The 18,625-nt window shown below is 39.2% G+C and overlaps 2 protein-coding genes and 1 long non-coding RNA gene across 4 annotated transcripts in view; all 3 read left to right on the top strand.

The window, feature by feature from the left end:
* Positions 1-12,615, top strand: part of LOC105923964 — a 72,216-nt gene extending 59,601 nt beyond the window's left edge. Inside the window, exon 7 of one of the 2 annotated variants that reach the window (XM_036127820.1) lies at positions 12,543-12,615. The gene's annotated coding sequence lies outside the window, so the exon portion shown is untranslated. Of the gene's footprint in view, positions 1-9,737; positions 9,770-12,542 lie in introns of those variants that run through there. The other variant, XM_036127821.1, reaches the window with a different exon arrangement.
* The window catches only part of LOC105923251, a 152,977-nt gene that overhangs the window by 51,464 nt on the left and 82,888 nt on the right, over positions 1-18,625 (top strand). The window contains exons 21-22 of the mRNA XM_036128520.1: positions 9,285-9,410; positions 9,492-9,655. Of these exons, the coding sequence (XP_035984413.1) occupies positions 9,285-9,410; positions 9,492-9,655 (290 nt within the window). The remainder of the gene's footprint in view (positions 1-9,284; positions 9,411-9,491; positions 9,656-18,625) is intronic.
* Positions 18,175-18,610, top strand: LOC118557693. Its single transcript, XR_004927941.1, has 3 exons — positions 18,175-18,228; positions 18,464-18,502; positions 18,593-18,610. It is a non-coding gene; the product is annotated as an uncharacterized LOC118557693 (long non-coding RNA).

Here is an 18,625-nt window from a genome sequence, read left to right as displayed (position 1 = left end):
TTTTTATTTTCACTGTATTAGTCTTTAATTATTCTGAATAATTGATCATGTCAGCAGGAAACAGAATCAATTTGTCCAATGTAATGGTAGATTGGCTGTTATCTGAAACTCTGTTTTTGGAATTGCTTCCTTACTGTTTACCATTTTAACTCCTTCTGCTTATCTAATCCTCTTGTCTGTTCTAATTTGCTGACCTTCAGCTACCTGTTCCCTTACTATGCGCCCTGCATATGCTGCAGAGTGGCTTCCTACTCAGTTACAACACTTTACAGAATTATTCCCACCTACAAAGACAGAGATATATGGTGTGACGTATTATTAAATATGTAAATAAATATGTGCTTTCATGCTAAAAAATACTTTGTTTTATGCTCTTAAACAAAGAAACATGTGGTAGTACATACTTATGAATGTATAAATGGATGCATTTTAGATTTTAATTAAAAAAAACAAGCTGGATTGTTCATTTAAATTAATTTCAATCTCACATTTACAAACCCAAGCCTTCTTTAAACACCAACAATAATTGGTTCTTCATATTTTTGTGCATCCTGCTTGCACCTGGAGCCTAAGAACCTTGAAAAACAACACTTTTGCCCGGCTTCCTATATCTGCTAACACTCTAAGCTACTAAGCTGTAACTCTAAGCTACTGAATATGGCAACGTGATTCAGTTTGTGAACTACAGATAACAAAACAATGAGCATGAAATTATGAACCATCGATTGGGTTTCTACATTGTTCTCACCAAGTGAAAACTCTTCTTCATAACCAATCTCGGCCCAAAATGGTGATCTGCAACCGCATGATCTACTTACAATAATTATTAGCCGGTTAATGTAACTTTTCTGCAGAAAATCCAGCCAGAATTGCTCCCTCTGCGTTTATTCAAGTCGGATGCTATGTCAGCCTTGCGTAGGAGAGACCCATCCAATATGGCGGCGACACAGAGTGCGCTGAAGCACGTAATGAGGTGTTTACGTACATAACGTCTATCAAATGCAGAGTAATCTGACTGCAGATCAGGGCGCGCCTCAGTGTTGAGCCCCGCAGTCCGGGGTACTGGGGAAGAAGTGTGGCTCAGGGGCACAAAGGGGGACAAACTACGCACCTCAGAGGGATGTGCGAGATACACAGTTTCAAGGAAGAAGAAGACGGAGGAGATGACAGAGGCAGCCGGGAAGAAAACAAGCAGGTGACCGAGAGGATGTTGTCTGCCGGGACGCCGGGAAGCGACGCGACCCCCAGCAGCCCCCAGCCTGCAGAGGGAGCGGGGGACGGGGCCAAACTGGTGGTCTGGCTCTGCATCAGTGAGTACCGGCCGCCGATGTAATGCAATTAGTGGATGCTGCTGAGTCGGTGGGTGTGGTTGTTTGTGAAACCAAAACCTGTAGACTGGTATGGTAGAGTCCCCATACCAGTTTACTATAAACTAGAATTTAATAATACATTTCTGGGACTGAAATACATCACAGCTGAACAAAAAAATTGCTGGCATGCAAAAAAATTAAAATAAATAAAAAAATAAAAGAACACAGACGCAACATGTTGCTCTGGAGAGTCCCTGCACATTTCTCAAAGCCTGCAATTTTCAAGCTAAATGTTGCAGACTACGGTAATAATGCTCAAAGAGCAATGTACCCAGAGCGCAAAGTAACTCAAAATAACTCTAGTTACCTCTGGGTTACATCTGCACCGACCCTATCGCTTATATGCGCTGACCAGAAGTGAGTCTGTATATATATATATATATATATATATATATATATATATATATATGTGTATTTGTACATGTGTGAATATATAGTCTGGTTTGGAGGGTGTTTTCTGAACAACCTGAAGCCCCCTGGCATTTAGATGCTGAGTTTGGGGGTCCGAACATGGGGGGCCTTTCATGCTGTTGATGTTAAAGGCAAAAGAAATAAGAGACTAAAATAGCTTCTCCATGATATTATCTTTCCTTCCTCTGTAGTTTTACCGGTGTTGGTGAACTGCTACAGCGTGAAGACGGCCACCAAGTTCCAGGTGTCCGTCATCATCACCATCCTCCTCATCCTCTCCATTAAGAACGGCAATGGTAGGTCTCAGGAGAGTGAGGGGAGCCTTCTCCTTTCCATCAAACACCAAACTGGTGGTCTGGCTCTGAATCAGTGAGTACCGGCCGCCGATGTAATGCAATTAGTGGATGCTGCTGAGTCGGTGGGTGTGGTTGTTTGTGTAACCAAAACCAGTAGACTCAGAGTCCCGATAGCAGCTTACTATAAACTAGAATTTAATAATACATTTCTGGGACCGAAATACATCACAGCTGTCCTTTAAAAAAATAAAAATAAATAAATAAAAGATTGCTGGTCAGCAACGTGTTGCTCTGGAGTCCCTGCACATTGCTCAAAGCCAGCAATTTTCAAGCTGAATGTTGCAGACTGCCGTAATATTGCTCAAAGAGCAATGTACCCAGAGCGCAAAGTAACTCAAAGTAAGCTGGTGAAGATTCTCAGTCATCCAGGTCATGGTCATTCCAAAAAAAAGTAAAAAGTCCAGTTGCTTTGTTTTTTACTTTTTTTGGAACTTAAAGTAACACTAGTTACCTTTGGGTTACATCTGCACCAACCCTATCGCTTATATGCGCTGACCAGAAGTGAGTCTGTATATATGTACATGTGTGAATATATAGTCTGGTATGGAGGGTCTTTTGTGAACAACCTGAAGCCCCTTGGCATTTAGATGATGAGTTTGGGGTCCAAACATGTGGGGCCTTTCATGCTGTTGATGGTAAAGGCAAAAGAAATGACACTAAAATAGCTTCTCCATGATATTACCTTTCTTTTCTCTGCAGTTTTACAGATGTTCGTGAACGGCTACAGCGTGAAGACAGCCACCAAGTTCCCGGTGTCCGCCATCATCCCCATCCTCATCATCCTCTTCCTCAAGAGCGGCCATGGTAGGTCTTAGCATAATGGTGACAACTGTCACCATTATGCTGTCAGTTGTCAAAATTATAATTTAATTAGGCTTGATTTATTTTAAGCTGGCATTTGGGCTCTCTTTCTTCTTTTTTTGAACGTCTCCTGTCTGGCAGTGAGCTGCAAAGGTCACTTTAGTTCAGCATGGCAAATTACTTAAACTTAGACTTAGACAACTTTATTTGTCATTTTGTTTGCACAAAGTGCGTACAGAACGAAATTTCGTTTGCATACAGCTTGAAACATCACAGTAAATTGCAGTAAATTTCAGGATAAGGTGCAGCAGTGATTTATGTAAACAATTGAAATGTAAACAATGCAGGGGAAATAGACAGTGATTCACAGTGTACAGGTGAGTATTATTAAAACCGTGCGATATACGAATGTGGTACAGAGTCCATTTGTGGCTTCAGCAGTTCAACAGTCTGATATGTGCAAATGTGTAATATACGAATGTGGTACAAAGTCAATTTGTGGCTTCAGCAGTTCAGCAGTCTAAAGCATATGTGCAAATGTGTAAATGTGCTGATATATGAATGTGATACAGCCGATGCCCGGGAGCGCAGCAGGTGGTTTGTCCCAGGAATTTGATGGTAGCTCTGGGGTGGTGGTTAATATTCAGCTTTGTTTATTTATGTTTTGACCAATCTGAATAATCTGAGTGAATTTGACTTTGGAAAGGGCCTTGGGATGATATGTATCATGAATTGACGCTATACAAATAAAACTGAATTGAATGCCACAATATTCAAAGTTAATTATGGTATGTCTCGTTTTGGTCTAATTGCATGAAGATTATTACCACGTTAACTCTCGTGGTCATAATCCCCCCGTTTTTGTGGATGCTGTCCGTTTTCAAGACGCAGGTTATGGTTTGTGCCTTCTCATTTTCTCTAGAAAGTGGGAGTGCAAGAGAAAGAAGTGACAGAGACAGAGTTTTATCACAGAATCTCGGCACTATCAGATCCGGCTTGCATGAATGTCTGGTGGAATACAGGCTCCTCCAGAAAGGAGGGATGCATATGGTGAATCGTCACTTCCTGTTTGCGGTAAGGCGTATTGTGTCACTTCCTGTTGTCACTGTGTGAGGTCTGTTGCCTCAGACCAACTCGCTGTTATCATTAATCTCCTTACTGTAACATCTATCTGTTTCTAACACATAAGCATTTTTAAAACATTCTCTGTTGCTGCACTACACGTTTGGGAACTCCTCGTGTTTCACACGGTATGCTTTTCTTGCCGTGGTAAGAGGGCGCTAGCCTAGCTTTAGCCTAGCCTAGCTTTAGCCTCACAATGGCTTTCTCCCCTGTCAGTCCATCAACTTCTCCGTCTCTGCCTAAGTCTCCCCCTATCTTCTGCTCTCTGTGTCAGATGTTTAGTTATTCATTTAGTGATAATGGTGCATGTAATAAATGTAGTGTTTTTGTAGCTTTGGAGGCGAGGGTGTCAGAATTGGAGATTAATTTCACATAGCAGTCCTCCAGCAGCAGCACCTGAGCAGCTGGGTAACCAGGCCGGCTGGGTGACGGTTCATAGGAAGCATAGCTCTAGATTCCAGCCCCCAAGTCACCACCAATCCGTCTGCGTTTCTAGCAAATTTTCCCCACTCAGTGACACACCCGCTGAGAAGCCGACTCTGATTATTGGCAGCTCCATAGTCAGAAACGTGGCACTAGAGACACCAGGGACCATAGACGCCTGCCAGTGGCCAGAAAGGGCAACATCAAATCCTACCTGAAACTGCTATTCAATTGAATAAAAACAAAACAGAAGTAATAATATTTGGACCAATAGAGGAGAGATCAAAAGTTAGCACACAGCTTCAGTCGCTTCAGCTAGAAACCATTGATCAGGCCCGAAACCTGGGTGTATCTGCCTAAAAAGTGGATCAGACAGCTGCAGCTGATCCAGAACGCTGCTGCCCACGTCCTCACTAAGACTAAGAAAGTAGAGAACATAACCCCAGTTCTAAAGTCCTTACACTGGCTCCCTGAATAGACTTTAAAATACTTCTGTTAGTCTATAAATCCCTGAATGGCTTAGCACCTAAATACATCACAGACTTGTTATCAGTGTATCAACCCTCCAGACCACTAAGGTCTTCTGGCTCCAGCCTACTCTGCATACCTAGAGCACGAACTAAACACGGAGAAGCCGCATTTAGTTCCTATGCTCCACTTATCTGGAACAAACTTCCAGAAAACTGTAAAAGTGCGGAAAGCCTGAGTTCTTTTAAATCAAGATTAAAAACACATTTGTTTAGGACTGCCTTTGACTGTTCTAGTTAAACTGTTTTACTGAAACATCATTAGTTTAACTTTTTTAGTCCAACTGTTTTTAATGTTCTATTTTGTTTCTACGTTTTATTCCTACTTGCTTTTATTCAGTTTTATTTTCCTATATTTTAATCATGTAAAGCACTTTGCATTGTCTCTGTACTGAATTGTGCTATACAAATAAATTTGCCTTGCCAACCTTAGTGTAGCCTTTAAAACTAGATTCAATTGTTTTTTCTCAAAATGTGCATAAACCGACGCACTCTTGGCTTCATACCTTAGACCTTGTGCTGCCATATCACATTGATTGTGAAGAATTAACAGTATTTCCTCACAACCCTGTCCTATCTGACCATTTTTAATAACCTTTGAGTTTAATTTAATTGAGTTCTCTGCCCCCAAAAGAGGGTTCCATTATAGTAGATCTTTATTGGATAATGCTGTATTAAACTTTAAAGAGTCTGTCCCCCTTTTAATATCCTCAGTATTGCAGAAATGCCCTGCAGATGGCAGCTAAGTTGTTTCTTCCCATTCACAAATAGACCCCTTTGTTAACGGTTTGACTTTCTCTTTGCATTCTGCATTAGACAATGTTGCTCCCTTGAATAAGAAGGTGATTATTCACAGGAAGCTGGCTCCCTGGTTTAATTTAGAGCTGTGTTCTTTGAAGCACAATGTTAGGAAATTGGAGAGAAAATGGTGCTCTACACACCAAGAGGAATCCTACCTAATCTGGAAAGACAGTCTACTGTTGTATAAAAAGACACTTTGCAGAGTTAGAGCAGCATATTTTTCATCATTACTTGAGGAGGATGAAAATAATTATTGATTTCTCTTCAGTACAGTTGCCAAACTTACCCAGAGTCACAGCTCCGTTGATCCATCCATTCCCTTAGCTCTTAGCAGTAATGACTTTATGGGATTCTTCATAAATAAAATTGATTCCATTAAAAATAAAATAATCAGCATCCTCCCAAACATGATTACCTCATCCTCAGTAAGTAAGGCAGCGTTGGAGGAATCTTTAGAACCTGCACAGTGTTTGAACTGTTTAGAAGCAGTAGAGCTTTCTGAGCTATCTAAAATTTTAGCTTCATCTAAACCTTCTACCTGTATGTTAGACCAACTCCCAACCAAGTTGTTTAAGGAGGTATTCCCTATGATCAGTGGCCCTATTTTAGACATGATTAATCTATCCTTAGTAAATGGATATGTACCACAGGTTTTTAAAGTAGCTGTTATTAAACCTTTACTTAAGAAACCATCTCTTGATCAAGATGAGTTAGTAAATTACAGACCTATATCTAATCTTCTTTTCTTATCTAAAATTCTTGAGTAGTAGTAGTTGCTAATCAACTATGTGAACATTTACAAAGTAATGACCTACTTGAAGACTTTCAGTCAGGCTTCAGAGCTCACCATAGCACTGAAACAGCTCTGGTGAAGGTCACTAATGATATTCTCATGGCCTCAGATAATGGACTTGTGTCTGTACTTGTCGTGTTGGATCTCAGTGCTGCAGTTGACACAGTTGATCACAATATTCTCCTACAAAGACTTGAGCATACTGTAGGGATTAAGGGGAAAGCATTAGGCTGGTTTAAATCGTATCTGTCGGACAGATTCCAGTTTGTTCATGTTAATAATAAATCTTCTTCAAACTCTAGGGTCACTTGTGGAGTACCACAGGGTTCAGTCCTTTATCCATAAATCCTGATGAATCCAATCAACTACTTAGACTACAGTTATGTCTTGATTACATAAAAAGGTGGATGACTTTAAGTTTCCTGCATTTAAATTCTGACAAGACAGAAGCTGTATTATTTGGACCAGAGTCCTCAAAAAATAAACTTCTTAATCAATCACTTATTCTGGATGGCATTAACTTGGCCTCTGGTAATAAAGTAAAAAATCTTGGTGTTATTTTTGACCAAGACGTGTTATTTAAATCCCATATTAAACAGGTTTCCAGAGTTTCCTTTTTTCACCTCCGGAATATCGCCAAAATTAGAAACATTCTGTCCAGGAGCGATGCTGAAAAACAAGTCCATGCATTTGTTACTTCAAGGCTGGACTATTGTAATTCTGTACTATCAGGAAGTCCACAAAATGCAGTTCAAAGTCTTCAGCTGATCCAAAATGCTGCAGCAAGAGTTCTGATGAAAATCAACAAGAGGGATCCTATTTCTCCAATTTTAGCTTCCCTTCACTGGCTTCCTGTTAAATCAAGAATATAATTTAAAATTCTTCTTCTAACATATAAAGCCCTTAATAATCAAGCTCCATCATATATCAGAGCTCTGATTACCCTGTATGTTCCTAACAGAGTACTTTGCTCTCAGACTGCAGGTCTGCTGGTGGTTCCTAGAGTCTCTAAAAGTAGAATGGGAGGTAGATCCTTTAGTTATCAGGCTCCTCTCCTGTGGAACTAACTCCCAGTTTTGGTCCGTGAGGCAGACACCCTGTCTACTTTTAAGACTAATCTTAAAACTTTCCTTTTTGACAAAGCTTATAGTTAGAGTAGCTCATGTTACCCTGAGCTACCTCTATAGTTATGCTGCTATAGACTTAGGCTACTGGGGGACATCGGGGTCTATTTTTCTCACTCTACTGAGTTCTACTGTTCTCCAATTTGCATTGCTTATCGTCATTTCAGCTTTTACCTTTTTGTTCTCTCTCTCTTTTTTTCTTCATAGTAGATACATCTGGTCTAGTGTTCTGTTAGCTGTGACATCATCCATGGAAGATAGATCAGCTGCTATTACCATCTAATATAGAACAGATTACTAGACCAATGTGCTTCTGTGCTTGTTTGTCTCTCTTGTTGTGTCTCTGCTCTGTCTGGTCTAACCCACAGTCGGTTGGGGCAGATGACCATTGATACTGAGCCCGGTTCTGTTAATGAGGAGTTTTTCTTTCCATTTATGCTTCATGCTTGCTCAGAATGAGGGATTGCTGCAAAGCCATGGACAATGCAGACGACTCTCCCTGTGGCTCTACGCTTCTCCCGGAGTGAATGCTGTTTGTCAAGACTTTGATGCAATCAACTGGTTGCCTTATGTAGGATTTTCTTTGACCAATCTGTATAATCTGAATTTGACTTTGTAAAGTGCCTTGAGATGACATGTTTCATGAATTGGCGCTATATAAATAAAATTGAGTTTAATTGAATTCAAAGGCGGAGCCTGAAAGAGCATCACGTTCTCTATGTGATGCTTTTTTTCTACACTTCCTTGTGCAGAGCTCAGCTAAAGCGTAGGAAAAACTCAGAGTTAGCCCAAACATGGCGTAATTTATTGTCATGATTTGACTCAGGGTAAAGGCTACCTTGCTTTTTGAAACTGAGAAGCCTGGGTCTGCCGGAATTTACCCAGAACTTATTCTGGATTTCCACTAACCTGGCTTTGTGAAATGAGGCCATGGTGTTTTTCTGGGCAGAAAAACTCCTCCCTCTCCACAGAAAGAACAGATCCAGTAAAACCTGGAAGATTTTTAAAGCTAGTTAGACATAAACGCTTGAATATCTTAATTTAAGTTTATTTGATGCAGTGATTTAAAGTTGATTGGAACTTTCAAAGAGTAGAAATGTACAAATCATGGTGTTTAATTTTGTAAGTCAGCAGCCTGTTAGTAATAATACCTGCAGACTTTTAGGGGTGTGAAGAAAAACCTAAAGGTTATTTAGATCTATAAAGTAGATTTAACAGAAAGGGGCGAACCCAGTAAAGCTGTTCAGTTACAGAAAGAGGAAGAAAAATCACATGAAGGAGTAAAAATGTTCTTGTTTTTCATTCACAGCTGATCCGATCTACAAAACAGTTGGTGACTCTGTTGTCCTGAATCCTGGTCAGTCATTTGATTCCATTAGAAGCGTAACCTGGAAACAAGAACCGGACCTCGCCTTAGACTGGGACGGACCAAGCGTTATTTGTTACAGAGATTTTAAAGGTAAGTTAACTTGTGACTGGAGCATAAAGTGTTGTAAAACCTGAGACCCTGCAGATTCACATCAATCATTGTGTTTTTATATGGTTCCTGCTTCCAGATCGCTGTAGCTTGAATAAAAAAGATGGAAGCTTCACTATCAGCAACCTGACAGTAGAGGACAGCGGCATCTACACACCTCAGATCAACAATAAAGTTCTCAAGAAGCTGGAACTCCAAGTTATCGGTGAGTTTAACAGTTTTGACTGAAGTTTGTTGAGTTTTAACCTGATTCATGTTGATGGTAATCTGTTCCTTTTTCTGTCAGAACCGGTCCCAAAACCTACGGTGTCCGTAAAATGCAACAATGAGAAGACCCGCTGTAATCTCACCTGTGAAGCAAACGTCAGCCCTGATGTTGGAACTGTTACATATAGATGGAGAAATGGAGAGATGGTGCTGTCCAATGACAAAGAGCTGATTATAACAACGGTATGAGTAGGAGGAACCCTGGAAGAACCCAGGATAAGAACTTGATGGGCTGGTTTATAGCTGTTTTCCATTTGTTTCTCAGGAGAACAAGGAGAGCTCCTTCATCTGCGAGTTAGAAAACCCAGTCAGCAGCAGCTCCAGTGATGGAGTTGATAACCCCCTTAGCAGTGGTGAGTTACAAACATCTATCCTTTCTCTCTTTCAGTGCCTTGAATACACATTTATTCACAGTTTAGCTTTTCCACCTTCAGTCACGTTGCATCCATGAAATTCCTTGTTTTATGTTGAGATCTTCTGTGCTGATCATGTGAAAAAGTATGTTCTAAGAGATTTATTTTGTTTTTTGTCCCATTAAATATAATTAGGGCTGGGTATCATCTGGGGTGAGCTGATTCGATACGATTCTCAATACGATTCTCGATACAAAGCTCACGATACAATACGATACTCAAAATAGCTCAGCGTGGTTTGATTTAACTCCAATGTTGATATTTATTACTTTCAAATGAATGCTCAAGGTCATTCAATCAACAGAACCAACCAAATATTAGATTTATGTTCAACTTATTGAACACTGATGTATTAACAGGAAAATGAAGTGCATTTGGTTCTATACATTTAACGTATCAAAAAAACCAAAAATGTGCCCAAACGTCTGATTTTATGGATGAAGGCGCTTCTAAAATCTTGTTGGCCGTCCCGCAAATTCGTCTCACTTACTCTTCCTCACTGTGAACAGTAATGACGCACTGTAATAACGCCCCCTAGGGGTTGGGAGGTATATCGATATTGAAAGCCAAAATATCAATATTAAATCGTTTTTAAAAACATCAATATTAATCTTTATATCAATCTTTATGCACAGCTCTAAATGTAATGTTAGAAAATGTTTGGAAACCACAAATGTAAAGGGCGCCACAAAGGGAGGCCTCTTTTGCAGAAAAGGAGAGGGACATGTTAAAGTCTAAGATTGGACAGATACTGTGGGTAGCAAGGCAGGGCAGACCTGACATCATATGTGATGTATCTGTTTTGGCATCTAACACAAAAATGCCTCAATGAAACCATTGGACTGTGCAAACATGCTAATCAGAAAACTTAGAAAAATCAGAGAATGTTGCCCTGAGGTTTCAACACCTGGGAGACAACAAACACCTCAAATTAGTGGTGTTCAGTGATTCCACAATGGGAAACCTCCTGGATGGAGGTACATAAGCTGGACATTTTATCATGCTAATGGGTGAAGATGGGAAATTCTCCCCTTTTTGTTGGCAGTCACAACGAATCAGAAGAGTGGTAGCTGGAGAGACTTTAGCACTTGCAGATGGGATTGATAGTGCTGTTTTCCTGGCTATATTCAGAGCTCACCATTGGTGATGGCACACGCAACATCCTGCTTATTATCTGTGTAACGGACAGCCACTCCCTTCTCGACGCTGTCAAGTCTACAAAATCTGTAACTGAAAAAAGACTTCAGCTAGAGATCAGAATCATCAAAGAACTCTGGGACAATTTAAGAAATAATATGGACATCTGATTTGACTCAGATATTTAACACATCCCTTCTGTCAGGTGTTTTCCCTCAGTTCCTAAAAACTGGGTCGGTCTTTCTGGTACAGCACTCGACTGGTTTAAATCCTACTGAAAGGACAGGGACGTTCTGTGTCAGTAGGTAACTTTACATCAGAGATGACAAAAATCACATGTGGGGTTCCCCAAGGGTTCATCCTGGGTCCCATCCTATTCAATATCTACATGCTCCTCTAGCTCAGATCATAACAACAACATCAGCTACCATAACTATGCAGACGACACACAGCTCTACATCACCATGTCACCAGGTGACCATAATCAGTTTCAATTGATAAGTAAATGCTTAGAAGAAATAAATGCGTAGATGTGCCAAAAACTGAAAAAAGCAAAACTGAAGTAAAAAATTTTGTACCGATAGAGGAGAGATCAAAAGTTAGCTCACAGCTTCTATAACCTGAAATACATTTCCAGCATTAAAGGACTGATGTCTCAGCATATTTAGTAGAATTGATTACTGCAGCGGTGTTTTCACAGGTCTGCCTAAAAAGTGGACCAGACAGCTGCAGCTGATCCAGAACACTGCTGCCCGCGTCCTCACTAAGACCAAGAAAGTAAAGCACATCACCCCAGTTCTAAAGTCCTTCCACTGGCTCCCTGTATCTCAGAGGATAGACTTTAAAATACTTCTGTTAGTCTATAAATCCCTGAATGACTTAACACCTACATACATCACAGACTTGTTATCAGTGTATCAACCCTCCAGACCACTCAGGTCTTCTGGCTCCAGCCTACTCTGCAGAACCAGAACCAGAACCAGACATGGAGTAGCAGCATTTAGTTCCTATGCTCCACTGATCTGGAACAAACTTCCAGACAACTGTAAAAGTGCTGAAAGCCTGAGTTCCTTTAAATCAAGATTAAAAACACATTTGTTTAGGATTGCTTTTGACTGTTCTAGTTAAACTGAAACATCATTAGTTTGTAGTCCAACTGTTTTTAAAATCATTCATATTTGCTTTTTGTTTCATTTTTCCCATGTTTTATTTTGTCGCAATTTTATCCCAACTTGCTTTTATTCTGTTTTTATTTCCCTATGTTTTAATCTTGTGAAGCATGTTGCGTTGTCCTTGTACTGAAAAGTGCTATAAAAATAAATTTGCCCTGCCTTGCCGTGGTGGAGAAAAGGATGTCCAGGCAGGAAAGGTTGGGAAGATAGTGTTCTTGCTATGAGGAGCAGTTCAGTTGTTCTTGTTGATGGTGACCAATAAAGTCAGAGTTTCATCATCACCGATGTGGTTATTGAATTAACACTGTGAACAATTTGTGATTTTAATAATTAACTCTTTCATTTCAGGGAATCATTTGGCAAAGACTGTAATTGTGTTACTGATTGGGGCTGCAGCTGTGGTTCTGATTTTGGTCGGATGTGTTGTCTGTTATATGTGCAAAACAGGTAAGAATGCACTAAAAACATCAGTTTCCTGTGTCATTATAATGGTTCATCATGTTCCCTGTCTTCCTCCTTATGATCATAAAATCAAGCCAATCTAAGCTTGCAGCGTGTTTGTCAGTCAATCTGCCGTCAGGAGGGAAAGTTTCTTGGAGATTTTGTCACAAAGCAGAACAATTCTCTGTTTATGAGTTTCACTTCATTCAACAAGCAAAGAACTGGTTTTGGTTTATGTGTCTTTGAGCTCATCTCACCCAGATTACTGTTTATGTTTTTAAACCTGAACTGTACAACATATATGAATTATTTAACACTGCTGTCTCCATTTATATTACAGGGAAGATTCCCACATGGAAGGAATTTTGTAAGTTACTAAATATTCTATAAACGATGTACAATTTACATATAACTAATTTTGAAAATGTAACATATGTATTTGTGTTTATTACAGGGTGTTGCAATAAAAAGAAAGCAAAGGGTAAGTTAAAAAGTCTTCTGTTATCAGTTTGTTTACATTAATTAATCCTGATATTTTAACATGTTTTAACATGTTTAACATGTAATAACTTCCTCGTTCAGTTATTACACAGGATGTAATAACTGAACAAGGAAAGATGATATAAAATCTCTAAGGAAACTATCACAGCTGAAAACAGTGAATAGAAAAGTATTCACACCCTTGAATGTTTCCTTCATTTTGTCATGTGACAGCCTCAACTTTTAATTAGTTTTACTGGTGTTTTACAGTTGAAACCAGATGTTTACTTAATCTGTATAAAAACAACAATGTCATCAAATCTGACTGAATTTTTCCTGTTTTAAGTTTGTTATATTTACCAAAATTATTTCTATTTGGTGAATATCAGAATAATGAGTGGGAGAAATAATTTGGAGATCTTTTTTTCATATTTCTCTTTTGCGATGGCCACTCCAGATCATTAACTTTATAATCGATTCAGCGGTGTAATTAGGGACGTCTAAAAGACCCATTTCAGTCAAAGTTTTAACTTCCAGGTTGATGACTGGAGATGTTGCTTCAATATTTCCACATAATGTTCTTTCCTCATTACACTATTTATTTTGTGAAGTGCACCAGTCCCTCCTGCAGCAAAATACTACCACAGCATCATGCTGCCACCACCGTACTTCACAGCTGGGATGATATTCTTATGTTTCCAACAAGCTTCCTCCATTTCCTCGAAGTGTGTCCATGCTCATTATGGTGAAACACTTTAATTTTAGTTTAATCAGATCACAGAACATACCTTCAATAATATGAGTTTTGATCCCTGAAGACGTTTTCAAACTCCAAATTTGGATTTTATGTTTCCTTTAGCATAATGGCTTCTTCCTCTGTGAGTGGCCGTTCAGCTCATGTCTGTTAAAGGCTTGTTTCTCTCAGCATGAGGAGGCTCTCCACCAGCTTCAGTAGCATCTTCATCAGATCTTTCGCTTCTGTTCTGACATTTATTTACAGATGTTGCACCATAAATCATCTCTGGGACACAGAACACGTCTACTTCCTGAACTGTATGATAGCTGGACATGGCCACACTGTTTATACCAGACTATTATTGTTTGAATAGATGGATGATGGTATCTTTAGACATCAGGAATTTGTACCCAAGGAAGAATCAGACGTGTGGAGCTCCACAATGCTCCTCCTGATATCTTGGCTGATTTCTTTTACATTTTTTGTGATTTCACACAAGGAAGCTGTGCTTGAGAAGGAAGTTGTGCTGGAGGTGTTACCTTAAACTACTAACCTGAGTCTAGCCAGATTGATATCGCTCCACCTAGCTCCACTCACAGGCGGAGCGATATCAATCTGGCTAGAGTCAGGTTATTAAAATACATCCACAGGTGAAAATCTTACAGTGATGACATCATCATCTAGGCTTCCCCAAATAGTTTAATGTTTACTGTCTGTAAACATTAGAATTTTTAGTAAATTAATCTAGACATCTTAAAGTTTTCTGGCATTTATCAGAGAGGAGAGATTTGGGTTATCTTGACATCGAACATGAAGTTTTTAGTCTCTTTGTAGACTGTATGTAAATATGTGGTTTCAACTTTATGTAATAGATCAACACAGAGGAGTGCATTATTATGAAATTAGAGGAAAGATCTGAAAAGTGCGGCGTGTCTTTTCTAGAGCACCCCTAAATAAAATGCAATGCCACCAGCTCCGTTGACAAAGCCACATAAACATTTAAATGAGTCCAGCTGTCATTAGTTTAATTTGATTAAAACTACAGTTTGGAGTTTATTTCTTATTCCTGTTAGTAAGTGTTTATTAACACTGAGGGTTAAAATTAGCCAGAGTACAGCTCCACTATCAGTGCGGCTCTATAACTTAACATGTGTTATCTTCATCATTCACAGAGGATGATGCTGAGTCTGCAGAAGTAGGTAAGTCGGTGTCTGTTATTTAAAGGACTTATTCCACACATTTCTTTGCCCATATAATGCTGGAGATAGGCACCAGCACCCGTCGCGACCCCACAAGGGACAAGCATGACAGAAAATGAATGGATTCCTCATGTTTAGCATTTCATAAATATCTAATTTAGACCCTGCAGTCAAATTTCTTCATAGCTGCAATAGAAAAGATTATTACTGGAAAGAAAACCTACAATGTGTCATTCATACTTTGTTTATTTATCAGAGAAAAAACTGCTTCCTGTCAATAAGAAGTCAGGTAAGTATATGTTTTTTTCCCCCTTTCTGGGGTCAGATTTATTCACTTAAGTATGTAAAGCTACTTTTTTCTGCAGCTGTTATAAAGATAATCTCTCCTTTACTCTACTGAAACTGTTGCCATAACATTTTTTTTTCAGATTTAGAAGTAAAGACTTCAAATGATCAAGAACTCAATGGGAGGTGGCCCCCTGAGACTCTACAAACCGTCAATGAAAATGGTGAGTGAGACTTTCTAACACGATTTAACATATTTCAGGCTTCTGACAGGTGTATTCGTTTATATGCGCTCAAAATTCAGTTTAATGATTATTGTGGGCAAATTTATAAAAAATACATATTATCATGGTTTTGTTCAAATGTCTTGAGATGTTTTATTACTATAAATCACATGGTGTAAGTGTGAGCCGCTCATAGCTTGTGTCTTATTGACAGAAGGTGAAGCTCCGCCCAGAGAGAAAGATGGTAAATTTACATTTTCTGCTGCTTGGCAAAGAAAATCCCAGCAAATTCAGAGTAAACTGAAGTTAAAGGACAGGTAGCAGAATCTAGCATTGATACCATCTGGTGATAAACCTGTAGAACAACACCTGTGTCCCACATCTAAGGAAATCCAAAGAACTATTTGCATCTAACTAGGCAATTACTTATCAGATATTGTACTACTTCCTAGTTTAATTAACTTAAATTCTAATATTCAAAGGTGATTTTAACGCTTAAAGCGGAGATAAAAGACATAAAAATGATGCTGTGCAGCAGGTGAATTTACTGTGACATGGTAAACACAAATCCTCTTTCTGACTCCTCTGGTGTAATCTCATAACCTGACGCCGCCAGATAGATTTGCTCCGCATATCCATCTGGAAACCTTCCGTTGAAGTAATTTTGGGAAGGGGCGAAAATACTGGTTAGCTGATTGGCCTATGTTGGTGAAAGACGGGCCAAATAAACCAATCAGATCAACGAAGCATATGATGTACTCGTCAACATACAACCACAAGCCAAGCTACTCTTGCTGCTGCAGGTAAAGGCTCGTTAGCTCAGCAAAGAAATACTCTGTAATTCCGATAAAACTTGCTCGATAGCCACGCTAATGCTAGTTTCATCGGCTGAAGCCGCCATGTTGTTTAGACTGAACTGTCGCGCGTCTCGTTGCGTCACACCTCAACCCGCCTCAAAGCCAACGCTGATTGGACGTTCGTTTGGTGAACGGCTCCAAATTTTCTTTAACGGAGAGTAGCCAGACTGATCTGCGAGTGAAACCTTGAAAGCTCGCGAGATCAGGATGGTCTCACGAGGCTAGTAATCTCACAGGCCTTAGCTTTCTATTGAGACCAAAACGATGAATCCAGCCCTGATAGTTGTGAAGATGTCCTCCATTGTTGGGAGGGAGGTTAAGTCAGGGCTGTTGTTCTGATCCTGAGGCCATGAATTCATTAAATATATAATCTCTGGATGCGTTACGCTGGTTTATGTCTAATCTCACAGGAACTTTACTCTGACAGGCTTCATCAGCTGTGAGAAAAAGTGAAATAAATGAAGTTTTCTGATCATTTTAGCATCAGAGAAACCAAAGGACCCAGACTGTGACCCGTCTATAGTTTCTGCTGAGGTGTCGGCTGAACCTGATCAGGACATTTGTTTCTGTTTCTATAATAAAATCTGTAAACATAAACTTAGTTTTTAATGCAGGATTAATCACTGTGTTGATGCTGAAAAGATATAAAGATCCAACTTTCACTCACATAATAATCTTTTTCCAAACGGACAGAGACGAACATTTCAGAGTCCAGTGAAGAAGATGAACAGTTCCATCCTGCTAGTGACACACTAACCAGTGGTCCAACTGGTGAGTACGACTTTCTAACAATATTTCACACAAATTTGGAAAATCTGCATTCTTTCCTCCTTTCTTAATATTTTAATCTGATCAGACGGACATTGTGGTCCTTTAAAGCAGCCCATCAATAGTTCTGCAGGCGTTCATGTTTAGAGACGTGAAACGTGTTTCTGGTGGTTCAGGCGTTAAAAAAGGCTCCTAAACTCAAGAGATGAGACGTTCTGCAGCGACACAGAACAGACGACTTCACGTTGTGTATTTAGGCTCTTTGTTCCCAGCAGCCTGGAGATTAATTACCATGAATATTTAGTTCAGACTCATCATGGTTTTGTTTAAAATATTCATATATTACTGTGTGAATGAAGGTGAAATTAAGAGGCTAAATGTTATTGGCTCAAGTGGCCTTTATTCACCTGTAGATGGACAGGAAGAGAGGAGAAAGACATGCAGTGGTTTGATCAAACATGTAGAAATGTTTTATTTTTATTGCTATAAATCACATGGTTGTAGTGTGTGCCGCTCATAGCTTGTTTCTTATTGACAGAAGGTGAAGCTTCGTCCAGAGACAACGAGGAGAAAGATGGTAAGTTTACATTTTCTGTTGCTTGGTGAAGAAATTCCCAGAAAATTCAGATGTGGTTATGTGGACAAATTAATTGCCCTGAGGGGATCAGTAATGTAATTTTGATTGATCTGAGCATAACACAAAGCAGAATATTTAAATAAAATAACTGTTTTATTATTATTATTATTGTTATTATTATTGTATCATATTTAATTTGACTTACAACATTTTCTTTTAGTCTTTACTTCTAACTATTTGTATTATATTTTATTCTATTTACCTTTTTATCTTACTCTAATTATATTTTGATTGTTTTTTGTGATTATGTGGACAAATTAATCGCCCTGAGGGGATCAGTAATATAATCTTGATTGATCTGATCATAACACTACTGTCTCCATTAGAGAACAACAAAGTTGGTGACGACAAACAAGGAAAGCAGCCATTGCCTGGAGTTACCAATACCAATATAACAGCTGAAGCTGGTAAGTATGATGTTTTTCTCCCTTATTTAGAAATAACTGTTCTCCTGTAGTGTAGCGATTATTACAAGGCTAAATGTTATTGGCTTAAATGGCCTTTATTGACCTGTAGCTGGACAGGAAGAGAAAGGGAAAGACATGCAGTGGTTTGTTCAAATGTGTAGAAATGTTTTATTATTATTGCTATAAATCACATGGTTGTAGTGTGTGCCACTCATAGCTTGTGTCTCATTGACAGAAGATGAAGCTTCGCCCAAAGACAACAAGGAGCAAGATGGTAAGTTTACATTTTCTGCTGCTTTGTGAAGAAAATCCCAGAAAATTCAGAGTAAAGTCAAAAGCTGTAAAAAAGAGATTGTTTTGATAGACCTGCATCAGAAGGCAGCATCAATGGCCTCCA

The sequence above is a fragment of the Fundulus heteroclitus genome, chromosome 24 (assembly GCF_011125445.2).
Source record: "Fundulus heteroclitus isolate FHET01 chromosome 24, MU-UCD_Fhet_4.1, whole genome shotgun sequence".
Lineage (NCBI taxonomy): Eukaryota > Metazoa > Chordata > Actinopteri > Cyprinodontiformes > Fundulidae > Fundulus > Fundulus heteroclitus.
Note: the sequence above shows the minus strand (reverse complement) of the source record. Positions and strands in the feature narration are given on the sequence as shown.